This window comes from Microcebus murinus, chromosome 9 (assembly GCF_040939455.1).
Source record: "Microcebus murinus isolate Inina chromosome 9, M.murinus_Inina_mat1.0, whole genome shotgun sequence".
Lineage (NCBI taxonomy): Eukaryota > Metazoa > Chordata > Mammalia > Primates > Cheirogaleidae > Microcebus > Microcebus murinus.
The window spans coordinates 30541433-30556327 of record NC_134112.1 but is presented as its reverse complement, the minus strand read 5'-3'; the positions used below and the strand labels follow the sequence as shown (position 1 = coordinate 30556327).

The following is a 14895-nucleotide window of genomic DNA, read 5'->3' as shown; positions in this document are numbered from 1 at the left end:
CCACCTCCTAACAACAAAAGTTATCCCCAAACCCATGTTTTTATTTTAGATGTATTGATCTTCCAGTGTAAGGGTTGGCCTTTTAAGTACTAAATGCAATCAATGGCCAACAACCTGACTCCTTCTGGAGACTGAGAAGGAAGCAGAATGGGAAATTTCTTTGAATTGTTTGTGACTTCGTACAAATTTCAAGAGGTCAGTAAATCCTGATGCTATGAGCTAAATCTACTGGTAAATAATTAATTATATTTCTTAGACACTATAATCTTTATCTTGGTAAATAGAGAAAACACAGTTTTGCCAAATAGATCTTTCCATCTAACTAATATCTTAAAGACAATTATTTAAATATTACCATACAAACAGGGTTATATTTTGTTTAAATTAGACAATTAACTGAAGATAAAATGAAAATGTCCATAGCTTAAAAAGGGGGAAAAAATACAAATTAACTGGCCTAGTCTTTTAGCTGAGTTTATTAATACCATTTAAAATATTACAAATAAATCAATTACATTTCATGCATTTAAAATGCAAGTCTAAAATGTTCCAGAGAAAGGCTTTTCATTTCAATGTGAAATATCCAAATTATTTCAACATTACAATGAGCAATCAGTTTGCAGAATCTGCAAACACTTAAATGTAGTATCAGGAATGTTTATTAACAGTTAACAATATTACCTTCAGGAAATACACAAAGGCCAAAGTTAGTCGAGTTTCACTTGGACAATTTACTTAATACATGGGTTTTGGCAGACCCAGTTATTATGAAATATAGGAGAACTCTCACTTTAACTATGCCTGAACTGCCAGCAAATGCAAATAAGTACATGCTCCATTAAATTAAATGTCATCCAACATTTATCAAATATTGTCTTAGTTACAGTTTGATACCTATCTAAATTCATATTCGAGCAAAACTAGGCCCCGAAAGTGCGTTTGTGGCTCTGCACCTCCAGAAGTGAGTTCAAAAAACCTGCAGCTCCTCAGAACTGCAACAATAACTCTTAATATTTTCTTGTGACCAAACAAAAAAATCAAGTTTACTTCAATATATTTTCAAATATTTACTGGAAGTAATGTACAAGAAAAATACTATACAAAATCGTCTCCTGGACAACTGCACCTCACACCCTTACACTGGTGGAGTTATATTTAATTGTTAACTAATCTAGAACGATTCTCCAGTTGTATAAACCATTAGGTTCAGATATATTTTACAAAGGTTTTTTTTCTTCCTATTTTCCCTCTTTTGGCATTTAAACTACAGCCTCGTCTGAATAAACGATAGCTTCTTCACTTGTTTATAAGTTTAAAACACAAAAAAAAAGGTTTACCCTAAAATCTTCAGTGAATTGCAAGAATCTACAGAAATGGGTATTATACAAATTGACGGTTGGACTAACAAAAAAAGATTGGGAGATTATGCTTGGGAGTGGTGAAAAACGAGGTAGAAAAGGACAAACATGGAGATAGTTAATCTGGTCTCACCGGAAAGGGGTATTTTTGCATAAGAAAAAGACACCTACCCTCACCCCCACCCCCACCCCATAAGTTAAGTTAATGCAATCAAAATAACTTTGGGATCAATATTAGAACAGTTTCCAGAGAAAGAGTTTCTCCCGCTAAAGGAAAAACTATCCAGAAGGGAAACCAAGTAGAAGGTTGCTATTTTTTACCCTTAGTTTTTTAGTTCTAAAAAAAAAGTTATAAAGATGAAAGAAGGCTGCTGCAGCGATTCACCAAGACCGCCCTTTGCTGAAACTTGCATCGGTTCCACCTCAAGGAACAAAGAAAAAGAGGCAGAGCTGACTGTTGGGAGAGCTAAACTCTGCAAACTCTGGGTCTCGGTGCTACCAGATGGGCACCCCACCGAGCTCCGACCGCCTGCGCAGGGCGTCCGCTGGTGCCCCGCGCCCCGGGAGGGCGCTCCGAAGCCGGGGCGCCTAGGACAGCGGTTGTGGGATCAAGTCGGCAGCTGCTCCGGCGGGGCTGCCCTGCCCGGGCCTCCTGCCTCGCCCTCCCCACTACTCTGGCCCAAACTTGCTCAGCCGAGTCGTTCCCGCCCAGGCAGAGGCCTGCGGTCTCCCAGGCACTGGATTTGCCCAGCTCTAGCTCCAGCGGCCGCTTCGCTCTAAAAGTTACACCCGTCACAACCTGGGGGTGGCGGAGGGAGGGTTAGACGAGAAGCAAAGGCCTAGAGCCACGGTTTCGAGCCGCACCCGGCTCGGATAGTGTTACCAGTGGAGAGGGGAAGCCTGGCCCCGGGACAGCGATGCGTGTTACTTACATGTCCATATCCCCATTTACAAAGTTAAGTCACGCGGGGGGAGGAGAGGGGAGGCAGGGACAGAAAAAGAGAGAGTGAGCGAGTAGGATGCAATAGAGAGAAGCTGGAGTTGAGGCCAGGACAGACTGTGCCCAAGCGGACCGGGGTGGGAGCGGGTCGGGGACAGGGGCGGGCACGGGTGCGCGTCACTCCAGGCCGTTGCGGTGCCCGGGCTCCGGGGGCTGCAGCAGCTCCGGGGAGTGGCAGGGCGGGCTGCCAGCGGCGCTGTGCTCGCTGTCGGTGTCGCTGCCCTTCTTGCCGCCGCTGCCGGAGCCCGCCGAGCCGCCGCCGCCGCCGCCGCTGTGCGTCTTCACGTGCTTGCTGAGGTGGTCGCTGCGCATGAAGCGCTTGTTGCAGACGGGGCAGGCGAAGCGCTTCTCGCCGGTGTGGGTCCGCAGGTGCCGCTGCAGCTCGTCAGAGCGCGTGAAGCGCTTGCCGCAGAAGAGCCAGTTGCACACGAAGGGCCGCTCGCCCGTGTGCCAGCGCAGGTGCGCTTTGAGGTGCGACGTCTTGCCGTACACCTTGCCGCAGCCGGGGATGTGGCAGCTGTGCAAGCCCTTGCGCCGCAGGCTCGCCCCAGCCGGGCCCAACCGCTCTGCCTCCTGGCAGTTGGGGCAGTCGCAGGTGGCGCGGCCGGAGTAGCGGCGAGCGGAGGAGCGCGGGGAGCCCCCCAGCGGCGCCGACGGCCCAGCGCTCAGCATGGAGCCCCCCGCGCCGGCCAGCGGGGACGGGGCCGAGTCCGGGTAGGAGCCCGGCAGCACGGGCTTGAAGCCGTCCATGAGGTGCTGCCCCGCAGGGCTGAGCAGGTGCGAGGAGGCGCCGCTGCTGAAGGCCGAGTGACTCAGGCCTGAGTAATCCGAGTTGTAGCCTCCGAGCGGCGAGTGCAGCGAGGTTTGGAGCCCCCCGGCGGCGGGGTGCAGCGAGCCGGGCAGCGCTGCCGCGCCGTTCGGGTTCTGCACGTCGATCCAGCCGGCGCCCACGTCCCACCAGCTGGAGGCGCCGGCCGAGCCCACTTCGCCCGCGGCACCCAGGCCCGGGTGCGAGGGCTTGAACCACGATTCGTACGGGTGCGCCATGCCCACGCGTGGGTAGATGCCCTGCAGCCCGTCCACCGAGGTGTGCACCTTGGAGATGAACACTGGCTGGTGGGAGCCGTCCTGCGAGTGCGCGGAGGAGCCGCCGCCGCCGCCCCCGCCGCCGCCGCCGCTGCCCCCGGACACGCCGGGGGCCTGGAACACGGAGTAGTCGTTGGCGAAGGGCGAGCTGGAGGCGGCGGCCGCGGCAGCCGCGGCGGCGGCCGCCGCGCTACTGGAGGTGAGGGAGAAGGCGCTGGAGCCGGGCGAGCCGCCGCAGCTGAACGAGTCGGACACCAGGGCCGCGGCCGCCGCCGCTGCCGCCGCGGCCGCAGCCGCCGCAGAGGACGAGCCGCCGTTCCTGGAGGCCCCGGACACGCCGAAGCTTGAGAGACTGGAGCCCACTACGTTGCAGCTGCCGGAGGAGGAGGACGAGGAGCGTTTCCAGGGGTGGAAGCCTTTGCCGAAGGAAGAAGAGCTGTCCGAGAGGGAGGAGGGAGACGGGCTGGGGCTGCCGATCTTATTACAGGTAGCAGCAAGCATGGCCAGAGGAGTGGATCCCAACCTCGGTTCTTCCTGTGAGAAGGAGGAGAGGGGAAGGGGTGGGGGAGGGGAGGAGGGCAAAGGGCCGGCGGGGGAGGGAGGGAAGAAATGTGCATCAGTCCTCCGGTAGCCTCCGAGACGCCCCGCTGCACCCCGTCTCTCGCTGCGGCGCGCCGCCACCAACTCACCTGGCACCCCCAACAGCCCCGGCGCCCGGCTGCTTCCTACTCTACAGGAGGGGACAAGTTTGGCTGCCGGCGTCTGATTCGGGAGCAAAGCGCCACGCAAAAGAAGAGTTTGACAAGTATTCTCACCTAAAACAACACGCTCGTGCACACAAGGCCCCAGACACTTCGAAACAAACAAGGAAAAAGTCCAGATTGGGGAGGAAGGAAGTTTCCTTTGCCGAGAAGTCTGGGGAAAAACCACTGGATTGCTTTTAAGAGCGCTTCCCCAGTAATCCTGAAAGAGCTTTGAAAATCCTGTTCCGGTCCCCAGAAACCCATCCTGGGTTGTTCCTCCCAGGCCAAAAGAGGTCAAAACTGTAGGGTTCACTTGCTCTTCCTGCTTTTCTTTCTTTCTTTCTTTTTTTAAAGCATATCTACAGTAGTAAAAACGAGACGAGTTCAACATACCTGCAAGACAAGGCGGGCTGCGCAATTTTTTTAGGGGAAGGGGAAGAATCTGCGGTTTGCCCAGGAGAAAAAAACTTGCTCTCTTTACCCCCGAAATCGACGCCTGTAAAACAGGCTGGGCGCAGGTCCCCCGGGCAGGGAGCGGCCGGGCGCTGCGAGGTGGCTGGTCTAAATGCCCTTCGAACCTTTTCCTGCGCTGAAAAAAAGTGACTCTGCCCCCCTCTCCCCCTTTTTTCTTTTCTCCAAACTCACTTGTATTTAAAGGAAAAAAAAAAAAAAAGCTCTCAATAGAGAGACTGATAGCCCGTGGCCTGGCCGGGGCGACTTTAACCCCCTCCGATCGGCAATAAAAGGAAACTAATTAAACCAGCAAGAGAAAATCCTGAGACTCACCCCTAGAAGTGAAGTTGCCATCACACAAAAGTGCCCTCCTCCTCTCAGAGGATCTTTTTTATATTGATAAATCAGAGGCAGTGTTTTTTTTAGAGGTGTGCAATACAATGATCAGTTCCGCCCATCCCACCACAATTGTAGCTCCCTCTCCGGCTTTGAAGTGCCGCGGAGGCGCGGCCAGCCAATCTGCGGCCTCGCCGGGCCGCGCCGCGCGCGCGCCGTGAGGTCATCGGCGCCGCCGCCGGCCGCCGCGGGCGGGTGGGGAGCGGGGGCCCGGGCCGGCGGCGCGGGGCGGGGGGGTGCCTGCGCGTGTTGCAGTGCGCGCGCGCGCACGCGTGTGTGTGTGTGTGTGTGCGTGTGTGACAATGTAACTGTGCGAGTGTGACCAAGCGGAGAAGGAGAGAGGACAGTGCAGAGGTTGCAGGGAGGGTGGGTGTAAGCGTGACACTGTAACAGCGACAGTGTGGTAAATGGGGGGGGGGGCAAGGGGAGAGACGGTGCAGAAAAAGGGGGAGCGTGTTGTGTATGACAGTATCACTGCGTGTGCGACAAAGGGGGTTAGAGGGACAGCAGGAAAGTGTTGAGGGGAAGAGTGTGAGTGTACTAAGGTGTGAGTCTGGCAAACCTAGGGAGGAGAGGACAGGGCAGTAAAGTGGGGTGTGTGTGTGAGTGTGTCTGGTTTGGGGGGAGAGGGAGGGGTGTGGATACGTGTGTGTGCGGGAGAGGGTGTGTGTGTGCACGGGCGTGTGCGCGCACCAGAGCTGGGGGTGGGGCACAGGAACAATGCAATAAAGTGTACGTCTGTAAGAAAGAGACTGGCGATTTGGAGGGGGAAACTGCGAAGTTGAGTGAGGCTGATGAATAAACATTCACAAACGCTGCCACTGTCGCCAACTTCCTCCGGCTCCTTGTACCTAGAATCTTGAGTGATTTTTCTCAACTTATTGGGTACTGTCACTGCATTTTTGAAGAAGATTTTAATACCTACTTTCCCTTTCCCGGCTCTCCAGCCAAACAGTAGGAAGATTGGGAGGCTGAGGGGTATTTTTAGGGGTGAGTTGGGGTGTGTGTGCGCCTGCGCCCGCGAGTTCTTACTTTGATGTAGTGGCTTTTCCTTCCCCGCTCCCTGAGGTGGGATTTGGCTTTGGAAGTGCAGGTCTCACTCTAAGGGAGGAGGTGTGTTTGTCCCGTGGAGTTGAGTAAATTTCAATACAAAAGGATTAGATAGAGAAGGGAGGTAAGCCGGGGTTGTTTTTTCTTGGGGTGACAAATCCAGGAGCATTTAACGGAATTTAGAAGTTTTCACAGGAAACCCCACTGCCTCTTTCTGAGGAAAAAAAATCAGGACATGTATTGAAATCTATGGATTTTATTTATCTAAGAATAGAGACAAGCTTTTGACAAGTCTCGGACTACATGCGTTTGTGTCAAATGGCGTTTGGGCCAGAAATCTGAGTGTATGTGCATGTTAATAAATACACTTAGTTCAAATTCCGTGGGTTTTAGTCATTTGCTTGCCATTCATGTTATTAGTTGCTTTCAGAAATGTCATTACAATTTCACTGCCACCTCAAGGGAACTTCTTAACCCACAGAAAGCACAACACCAGTGTAGCAAAAAGTCCAGAGTCCTTGGAGGCCTACCAAATACTCATGTTTACAAAAAAACCCAAAAAACAGTAATTCATATTTTTAAGCAATTATGGTCTCAAAACTCTAATTTTAAGTGAAATTGATTAAAATTTGACTAGATGAGGGAAGTATTCTATTTTGATTGGGGCAACATTTTTATTTTGTTGTTTTTGAATCCTCAAGTGTATCAGCTTATGGAGATGTCAAAAATTCCTCCTGTAATTTACTAAATTCCAAATTCAGGTCGTATTGTTTGTGTAAATTTCATTGACCAGAGTTGAGGCTGATGTCTGTGGTGTGAGAGTGTGTATTTCTGACCCCTTTTTAACATGTGTGGGTATTGACTGTACATCATATCTATTGATTAAGGGGGTAAGGTACACTCTCATACTTTGAAGTAAGTGTGAAGTAAATTAATGAACTGCTTTCCTTCTCTGAAGGCTGACGCTTACCATAAATGTCGTGTTTCTCCCTGCAAGCCGCTCTGAATGATTTTAGCGTGTTGAGAAGGCGTGACAGGCCAGCCCAGAAGGAGGAAGGGGTGGGGGAAGGAGGGAACTCCGTTTAACAAATAAAAGAGAATTAACTTCATTGCTTTGGTCTCCTTCCATAATGATATTCATTTTAAGGACCTAATATACAGTTGTTCAAATTTGGGGTTTAATTCTAATCAATACCATCACCCTCTAAGGTGGAGAAAAAAAAGCTTTGAGGGGAGACTCCCTTCTATGAATAGTAATTTATTTTATCTTCTGAAAGGAAGTGAGGCAGGACTATTAAAAAGTTAAATGCTGATTCTGATAGTAAACAGAGGCGTTAACCACTGTTTCCTCAAAAATGCCAGGAATTAGAAAAACCCAGCATCATGTGACTGCAATTTTGAGCTACCTAATTCTAAGATTTTTCATTCGTATAAATTCACTTTAGAATCATATGTCATTCTTCCTATGACATGAGTCACAACGTTGTTGTGGATTTAATGAAAGTACTGGGTTCTTCAATTTGCATAAACTTGGCTTGCAGCATTTGAAGATTTTCTTAAAGGTTTGTATGTGCAACTTTCTTCATTTTGTATCTCTCTCTCTCTCTCTCTCTATATATATATATATACACACACATACACACATATATATTTGATTTACTCCCATTAAAATAGTGAAGTATTTATTTCATAGTAACATTGGTCAAAGGACATTTCTTTCTTTTTTTCTTCCCTGTTTGCACCCACCTCAAAAGTAGTTAGTGTTTGTGTCATAAGGCGTAAGGCAGCACAGTTAAAAAGGATGGACAAAGAGAATTATGTAATTGATGAAAAATTAAAACGGTCATAATTTTGCTTCTAAACTTATTTGAAACTCGTCTTAATGGCAGCTCTTTCTCCACTTTGGAGGAGTGACTAGATTATTATTAAATCCTGTCCCACAGGAGGAAACATCTGTAATCCATTGTAGATACAGCCTGCCTGGCAAAGCATTTCAAGGTGCATACAGTTCAGTTTACCTTTTACGATATTGATCATTACTCTTGAGTATGATATTGTGTTAATATAGATGTTTGGGAAAGAAGGGGAATAAAAATAAGAGTATAGGCTTTTTTTTACATTAATTAAAAGTTTCCCCCACCCCATATGAAGTTTAATGTGCTGGCAAGAAGAGGGGTAGATATTCTGTGGTTTCTTGCAAACCTGTGGGATCCACTATCAATAAAGCTAAAATCTATTAGCATTCTGTATGCATCTGCAGCATAAATTTCATTTGAATTTCAAATTTAATAAACCAGGAGGTTTTTAATCATCCCTGGTTTTATTTGTTTGATATTAACATGCTTATTGACCGGGTCTGGTGACCAGTTTGATCATTACAGGACAGCAAAAAGTTAATTAAAACGACCACAGCCCCTTAATCATATCATCTGTCTCATCCATGTCGCTCTCTTTATTACCGGTGATGATGGATAGTCTCCCAGATTAATTTCTCTGTTTCTTCGATTTGGACAACAGCTTTTGGGACCTAATTTACATCCTGGGAACAACTTGCTCAAGTATATCTAACACCTTGCAGCTACAATATACATCAACATCTCCTTAGATAGAGCAGAGAAAGGAAGCTTTTTCTGCAGGCGGGTTTGAAGACTAATCAATGCTCAGATCTGGAGCTCTTACGCTTTCACGACCAAAGAAACAGAAGGTCCTAAAAGCAAATTAGAGGCCTCAATTCCTGCTTTTCCTTTTGGGGGAATAGGGAGTGAAATATGCCTCTGCTGTTTGGTTAATAGATTAAAATGTGTAGATACAGCGACAAGTAAATAAAGCCATTTGTAACCATTAAGTACAATTAGGGATTTATAGTGGAAAACATCAAAGTTATCCAGGCTTTCAAGTGTCCTGCAACGCATCTACACCAAATACGGTTTTTGAACTTGTGAAGTGTGTTCCAGTGTATACACAGCACTTCAAAAAAAAAAAAAAAAAGAGGAGGGGGACCCTAATAGAAAAATAAATAATGCACACCAACTATAGCGCGTACCTCTGCTGGTACGTTTAAACCCGGCTCTTAGCATCTCCATTTCCAGAGCGTTGGCAGGGACAAGCAAGCTCTAGAAGCTGACTGGCGGGTGCCGGCCGCCGACCGACTGAACGCGGTGCGGGCGGTGCGGGCGTTGCGTCCCTGGCGGGCGCCTCTCCCAGAATGAGAAGACGGCCCCCAACCCCTGGCCACTGTGCAGGGACCTAGCGCGCGGACGTGACGGCTACTAAATAAAGCGTGGAGAAGGGTGGCCAGGGAGCTGAGCGCCGCCGGCGGCTGCCGGGAGGAGCGGGCTGAGCCAGGTTGGGGGTGTTTCCTCGTCGAGAGCTCTCAGTTCAAAGTTTCTTTCCTGCTGAAAAGAAAACCTGGCCAGGCAAGGACCTGTTGGATTCCTGAGGGGTGTCCCTCTGCGGTCCATTTCTGCTTTCGGGTGGCTTTACTAGGAAGTTGCCTAACATTTCCTGGGAAGGGAGGTAATAAAAGCCCCTCGCTGGTGGCAGATTGTTGAGCCATAGGTGGGAAGAGATCAGTCGGCCAGAGCCCAGAGAGGGTTGTATTTTCCTGATTGGAAAATGGGAACTTCCACGCTTAACAATAGCCGCTATTAGTGAGGTTATTCGGTTTCAAACTGTCCGGCCACATTTACAGCCGAGTCTTTACTTTCCTGGTACTGCTTAATTGGATGCATTTGTTGACCACAGCGAAGCAATAGTGACTGTTGATCTAGTAGCACAGTAGCTCCTGTGGATGCAAAGCATTGCCTTGGTGACTCTTTTTGAATAAATGGAACCACTTGAAAGAGCATTTAATATTTTTTCTTAATTGACCCCATATTTTTCTTCCACTTCTCCTTAATATTTACTTTTGTTCTTCTCTGCCATTTCCAAACGTTCAAAAGTTAGAGATAGCTTAACTAAAAGAGATTTATGCATCTAACTTAGGATATTATGAGATTTACTTTAGCTGGGGTATTCAAATTGCATATTCAGAAGAGGAGAAGGACTTACCCCATGTATTAAAAAATAATCTTAATACCTAGGTAAGTTTCATAGGTAGGAAAAATATGAACATATTTGCCAAAATAGGTATTTGAAATCTCCACCTCTCTGTATAGCCTATATTAAAGAAAGAAAACAAAACACACTTTCCTATTTGTTGTCAACATGCATAATGTTCATTTCTTCATACTATGTTAATGTGACCTCATGCTAGTTCTACAGGCAGGCTTGTACTCTATGGTATATTTCATATTCATCTCTCTGCCAGCCCATATATGAAATTGATAATTAATTCTACACCACTTCTATTTCTCCTTCATCATGTAAATGAAGGGAACACATGTAGAGAAAAGAGAGTTTGCTCATTTGGGGTGAATGGTGTGTGTGTGTGTGTATGTTCTTGTGCAAGGCAAGAGAGAAAAAGAGAAGCTTAGACATTCAGATGAGTGTGCCTCTGATTTTTTTTTTCTAGAATGGATTTGTTTCAGCTGTTTTCTCTTTTGGTATTATATATCACTTTCTCACAGCTAACTCACAGATTTAAAAACTACTAAATTCTTATTCTTAACACTATTGATTTCTTTTCATTCTGTTCTGTTGCAGGAGGAGGTAATGCCCCCAGATTACCCCATCGTTTCCTCCAGACGGTTGACAATTGCAATCGCAGTTTTGGGAAGATAAATGTTACTTTGGGAATTGTGTTTAATTACAAATAATCTAGGAGCTGCTCTGGGTCTCTGGGTTTAACCACACATGTTCAAATCATTGTACAAGGTTTACAAATGGGTGATATTTGTGAAAGGGGATGCAATTCACTTTCTAAAACCAGGGTACAAACTAGCGTGCCCCCACTTGGGGTCTGTCAACACATCCTTAGAGATAACAGAGACCAAAATAACAACAACTAAAAAAAAAAAAAGTGCTGGGTCTTAGAATACTTGAACACCTAAGAAAATAATTTAATTGGCGTTTATCATCAGGTCAGTTTATTAAAATGAAAACCTGAAAATTAGCCATTCTTTGTTGAGTTCCTAAGAACCCTTGCATAAATCCATTTATTTGTGTAGAGAACATTTTTTGAGCTTACATATGTTAATTTTTTTAGTTTCTTTTTTGACAGAAGTTTTGTGGATTTCCCCTGAAATAGTCCAATGGTTATTTTCTACAATTGCCCTTGTAACTCAGCTGCTACCTTTGTGTGTGTGTGATTCTTTGCTTATATGGCAGCTCAATTAGTGTTGTTTGTGTGTGTGTGCTCGCTTTTTTCTAATAGTCTTATTAACAAGAAAAAAGGTGGCGAACAGGTTATTCTCTTAACCTGACCTGGCTGTAAGAGTAAGATGAGCAGCACTGAACAGATGTCCCCATTTAAGCCGTTCTTTTCCCACATGCCTGCTGGATATTGCAGGCGCGCAGGAAGCTCGCTTCAAACCTGGCCCATTTCAGACCATAATGGCCACGTTATTTCGGCCCAGTGAACACGAACAAAATCGCGTGCTTTAGAATCATTCGACTCTGAGTCCAGGAAAAGCAGGGGGTGTGGTGGCAGTGGGGGTGGCTAGGGAGGGGTGTGTATGGGGGGGGAGCCGATTTCATCTCGGATCGCAGGAAGAGAACTTGCTCAAAAGAATTTTTCCCCTGCAAAAATGGTATAATTTACAGCGCAACTTAATAATCCGAGGGGCAATGCAAAAGCCCTTTGCGTTGTAAACCGCTTCTAATTACCTGCCAGAGCAATTAGCTGACTATCACGAAGAAATTAGATCGCTCAATGTAGCATAAATAATGCGAATAATTTTGTAAGAAGAATGGAAAGCGAGACCTGGTGTTTCTTTATAAGGAAATAACACCTCGTACTGTACGAGCCCTCCATGAACACATATTAATGTCTAGGCATGCATGGCAATGAGTCCGAGCAGGAGCCCTCTGGCTGCGGCTCAGCACTTTCTCGGTTTACGTATGCGGGGTGAAAGTCGGCTTCCAGGCGTTCGATCTCCAGCCTTCCAGCTCACAGTAATTAACACATAGCGACTTCAATGGGGAAACCTGTTTTCCAGATGATTTTTACAATGCAGCTTTATGTCTCATTTGGCAGTTTAAATAGCTGGAGTTGTTTTCTGGCTTCATCTCTACTATCATCTGTTGAGCATATTTTGCTTAGAAAATTAAATCCCAACCAAAAACTGGGTGCAGGCTTTTGCTGACTTTTATTTTCTTAAGAAATTGGGATCTCAGGAGCCACGTTGAAGGGACACTTGGGCAAAAAATTCTTGTGACAACGTGTCCGATGCCAGCAGATACCTGCTTTCCTGAATGAGTTTGCAAAGTATATTGGAACGTTTGTGTGTGTGCTTCATTTTAACTTTTTATTTTATTTTATTTTTTTTTAGTAAAAGTCTACGTTAAACATAACATTTAATCAAATGTTATGTTTAACTCATTTCTCCTGACTGATTTGTTTCTTATACAGGGGTTCGAAAATCAAGAGTAAAGCTAAAATCTAATTTAGAAGAAAAGATGACGGTGCATTTAGGTGTCTGAGAACACTATCAAGCTCTTTGAAATTCATTTGGTTCGTAAATCACGAGGGAGAAAACAACTTCAAAAGATGTTTGCAAAAGAATATGTGTGCCGACACCTACACACACACACACACACACACACACACACACACACACACACAGGGAAGCTGTTGCCCATAGCCCCACTGCTTTCCGGTGTGGCCAACGTGAAGAGAGTCAAGAGCCCCCCTTTCCCTGGTAAACGAGGGGGGTCATATGTTTGGGTCAAATTGAATCAGCCAGGAGAGCTTCCGTGGTAATCAAACTGGACGTCTGTATCGGTCACAGCAAAGGGTGCCGGGTGGATCCGGGTCTGGCTGCGTGTGTCACGCCGGGCCGGGTGAGGTCCCCACCCCCCCACAGCGGTCTGGGGCTTGGGTCGGCGTTCCCTCCTCCCCCCTCCTCGCCACCTCCAGCTCATCCCCACACATCGAAAGCTTCGGCCCAGCCAGGTCATTTTCGAAACATTTTTCACGATTGATTTTGGTGAGTTTTGTAGGATTATGCAATGGTCTTGGCCGGACGGGCCGCACGCTCCCAGCTTTCCTCCTAAGAAAACATCGACGGTTTTGCTGGTGACTGGGACGTTCTAGATGCAAACTGAGGGAATCTGAGTGATTCATTTCCTCAACCCAGGCTACGAACAGTACTATTTCTGGTTTTGGCGTCACGTCTATGCAGCCGCTCACCCTCTCTAAATAGGCGTTGGCCACTTTAGCCTCCTTCCCCGAGTTTAGGGCTGCTGGGTTGGAGGGCAGAGTATATTCCTACAGAGAGGGGGGTTCACTTAGTAGAAACGGCCTCCACTTCAGAAGGTGTTGGAAATAAAATATCCGTATCAGCTCTCGGGAACGACGTGATGCGCTAATCAGTCGGTTCAAGGGCGTCTACGTTGGTAGCTGCGAGATCCCGGCTTCCAATCCCAGCCAGAAACGCCCATCTAGACCGAACAGAAGGCACGTTTTATTTAATGCTTGACAGGTACCAACTCCTGTACTTAGTAGAGGTTATTTTTTTAAGAGGAAATAAAATCTTGATTCTTGCTTATGAATTCTGGAAATGTCATAAAAGGTCGTTCAGATAATTTCCCGCAATATCCTCATCCGAACCTTCCCACTGGCTGAATTGTGTCTCTAAGCTTCGTCTCTCCCGAACACTTTGCATCACTCCCTCCCCCTACATGGCCACTAAGATTCTCCATCTAAATAACAAGGACCCTGCAGACTACCAAAGAAGGCTGCTCCATTTTAATTCAAAACTAGAACCAGGAGTGCTCCTCTTAGAAAAAGCTGGAGAGTGAGGATCAAACTTTTTTCCTCCTGAAGTGCCTGCGCTTAACCTACAATAGCCAATATAATTCCTCTTTCCCTCTCCTTTATTTTTATTAAAATGCTTCTTTCATTCTTGTTGTTTGGCCACGTTCCTTAAGGTAAAAGAAATAAGCTGAACTGATTATTGTTATGTCTGTCATTGCTCTAAAAACATTTTCCAATGGGGCCTCATAAGGCAAACACATTGGTCTTTGATCAACACTGAAGAAAGCAAACATTGGAAAGAACCAAAACCCACTACTTTGGAGCCTACACTTGGCATTTACAGCCCTGGGATGGAATGCCCATTACCTTCAAAAGGGCAGCTATTAGCGACAGAAAGTTCTTGAGTTTTTCTCTAGATGGTGATTTCTGGTAGTATTCTAATTTAGGCATAACTTTCTCCCTTTTGATGAAGCTGGAAAAAAAAACAGTTGTCGCAAACTTAAACAATTTGACTAATACTGCCCAATGTCAGTTTATTTGAAACTCTATAGATAAAAATGTGGGAAGAACTAATAAATCCACTTCGATTACTTTTCTGCTTTGATTCAAGAAGTCTTCTAAGCTTAAAGAACAAAAGAAAGAAAAAAGCAATTTTTAGAATTTTAGCATACTTACCAAATAAAACTCTAAGAAGACGTGTGTAGCAGACTAATAAGAGCCAAAGTCAAACCGAAAAAAGCATCTTTTTGTGGGGAGGGAGGTAAAAGAAACCTGCGCTATAGATTTTATTGATTGGCATTAGAATGTTACAAAGTGCTTTCCTAGATTTCAGTGTTCTCACTTTAATACATTTAACTGAAAAATAGGTTAAAATCTAATATTGAAACTTCAAGAATAAATCTCAAGAATGTTCACAAATAATTTTATTAGGCGATTTGCTGTTGATTTACC

General features: G+C 46.2%; 1 protein-coding gene across 1 annotated transcript; it reads right to left on the bottom strand.

The window, feature by feature from the left end:
- Nucleotides 1-421: 421 nt before the first annotated feature.
- Nucleotides 422-5082, bottom strand: SP8 (Sp8 transcription factor). Its single transcript, XM_012780984.2, has 2 exons — nucleotides 4974-5082; nucleotides 422-3978 (listed from the first exon to the last, which is right to left on the bottom strand). The coding sequence occupies exons 1-2, from the start codon at nucleotides 4992-4994 to the stop codon at nucleotides 2476-2478; spliced, it is 1524 nt and encodes a 507-aa protein (XP_012636438.1). The 5' UTR covers nucleotides 4995-5082; the 3' UTR covers nucleotides 422-2475.
- Between the last annotated feature and the right edge of the window lie 9813 nt (nucleotides 5083-14895).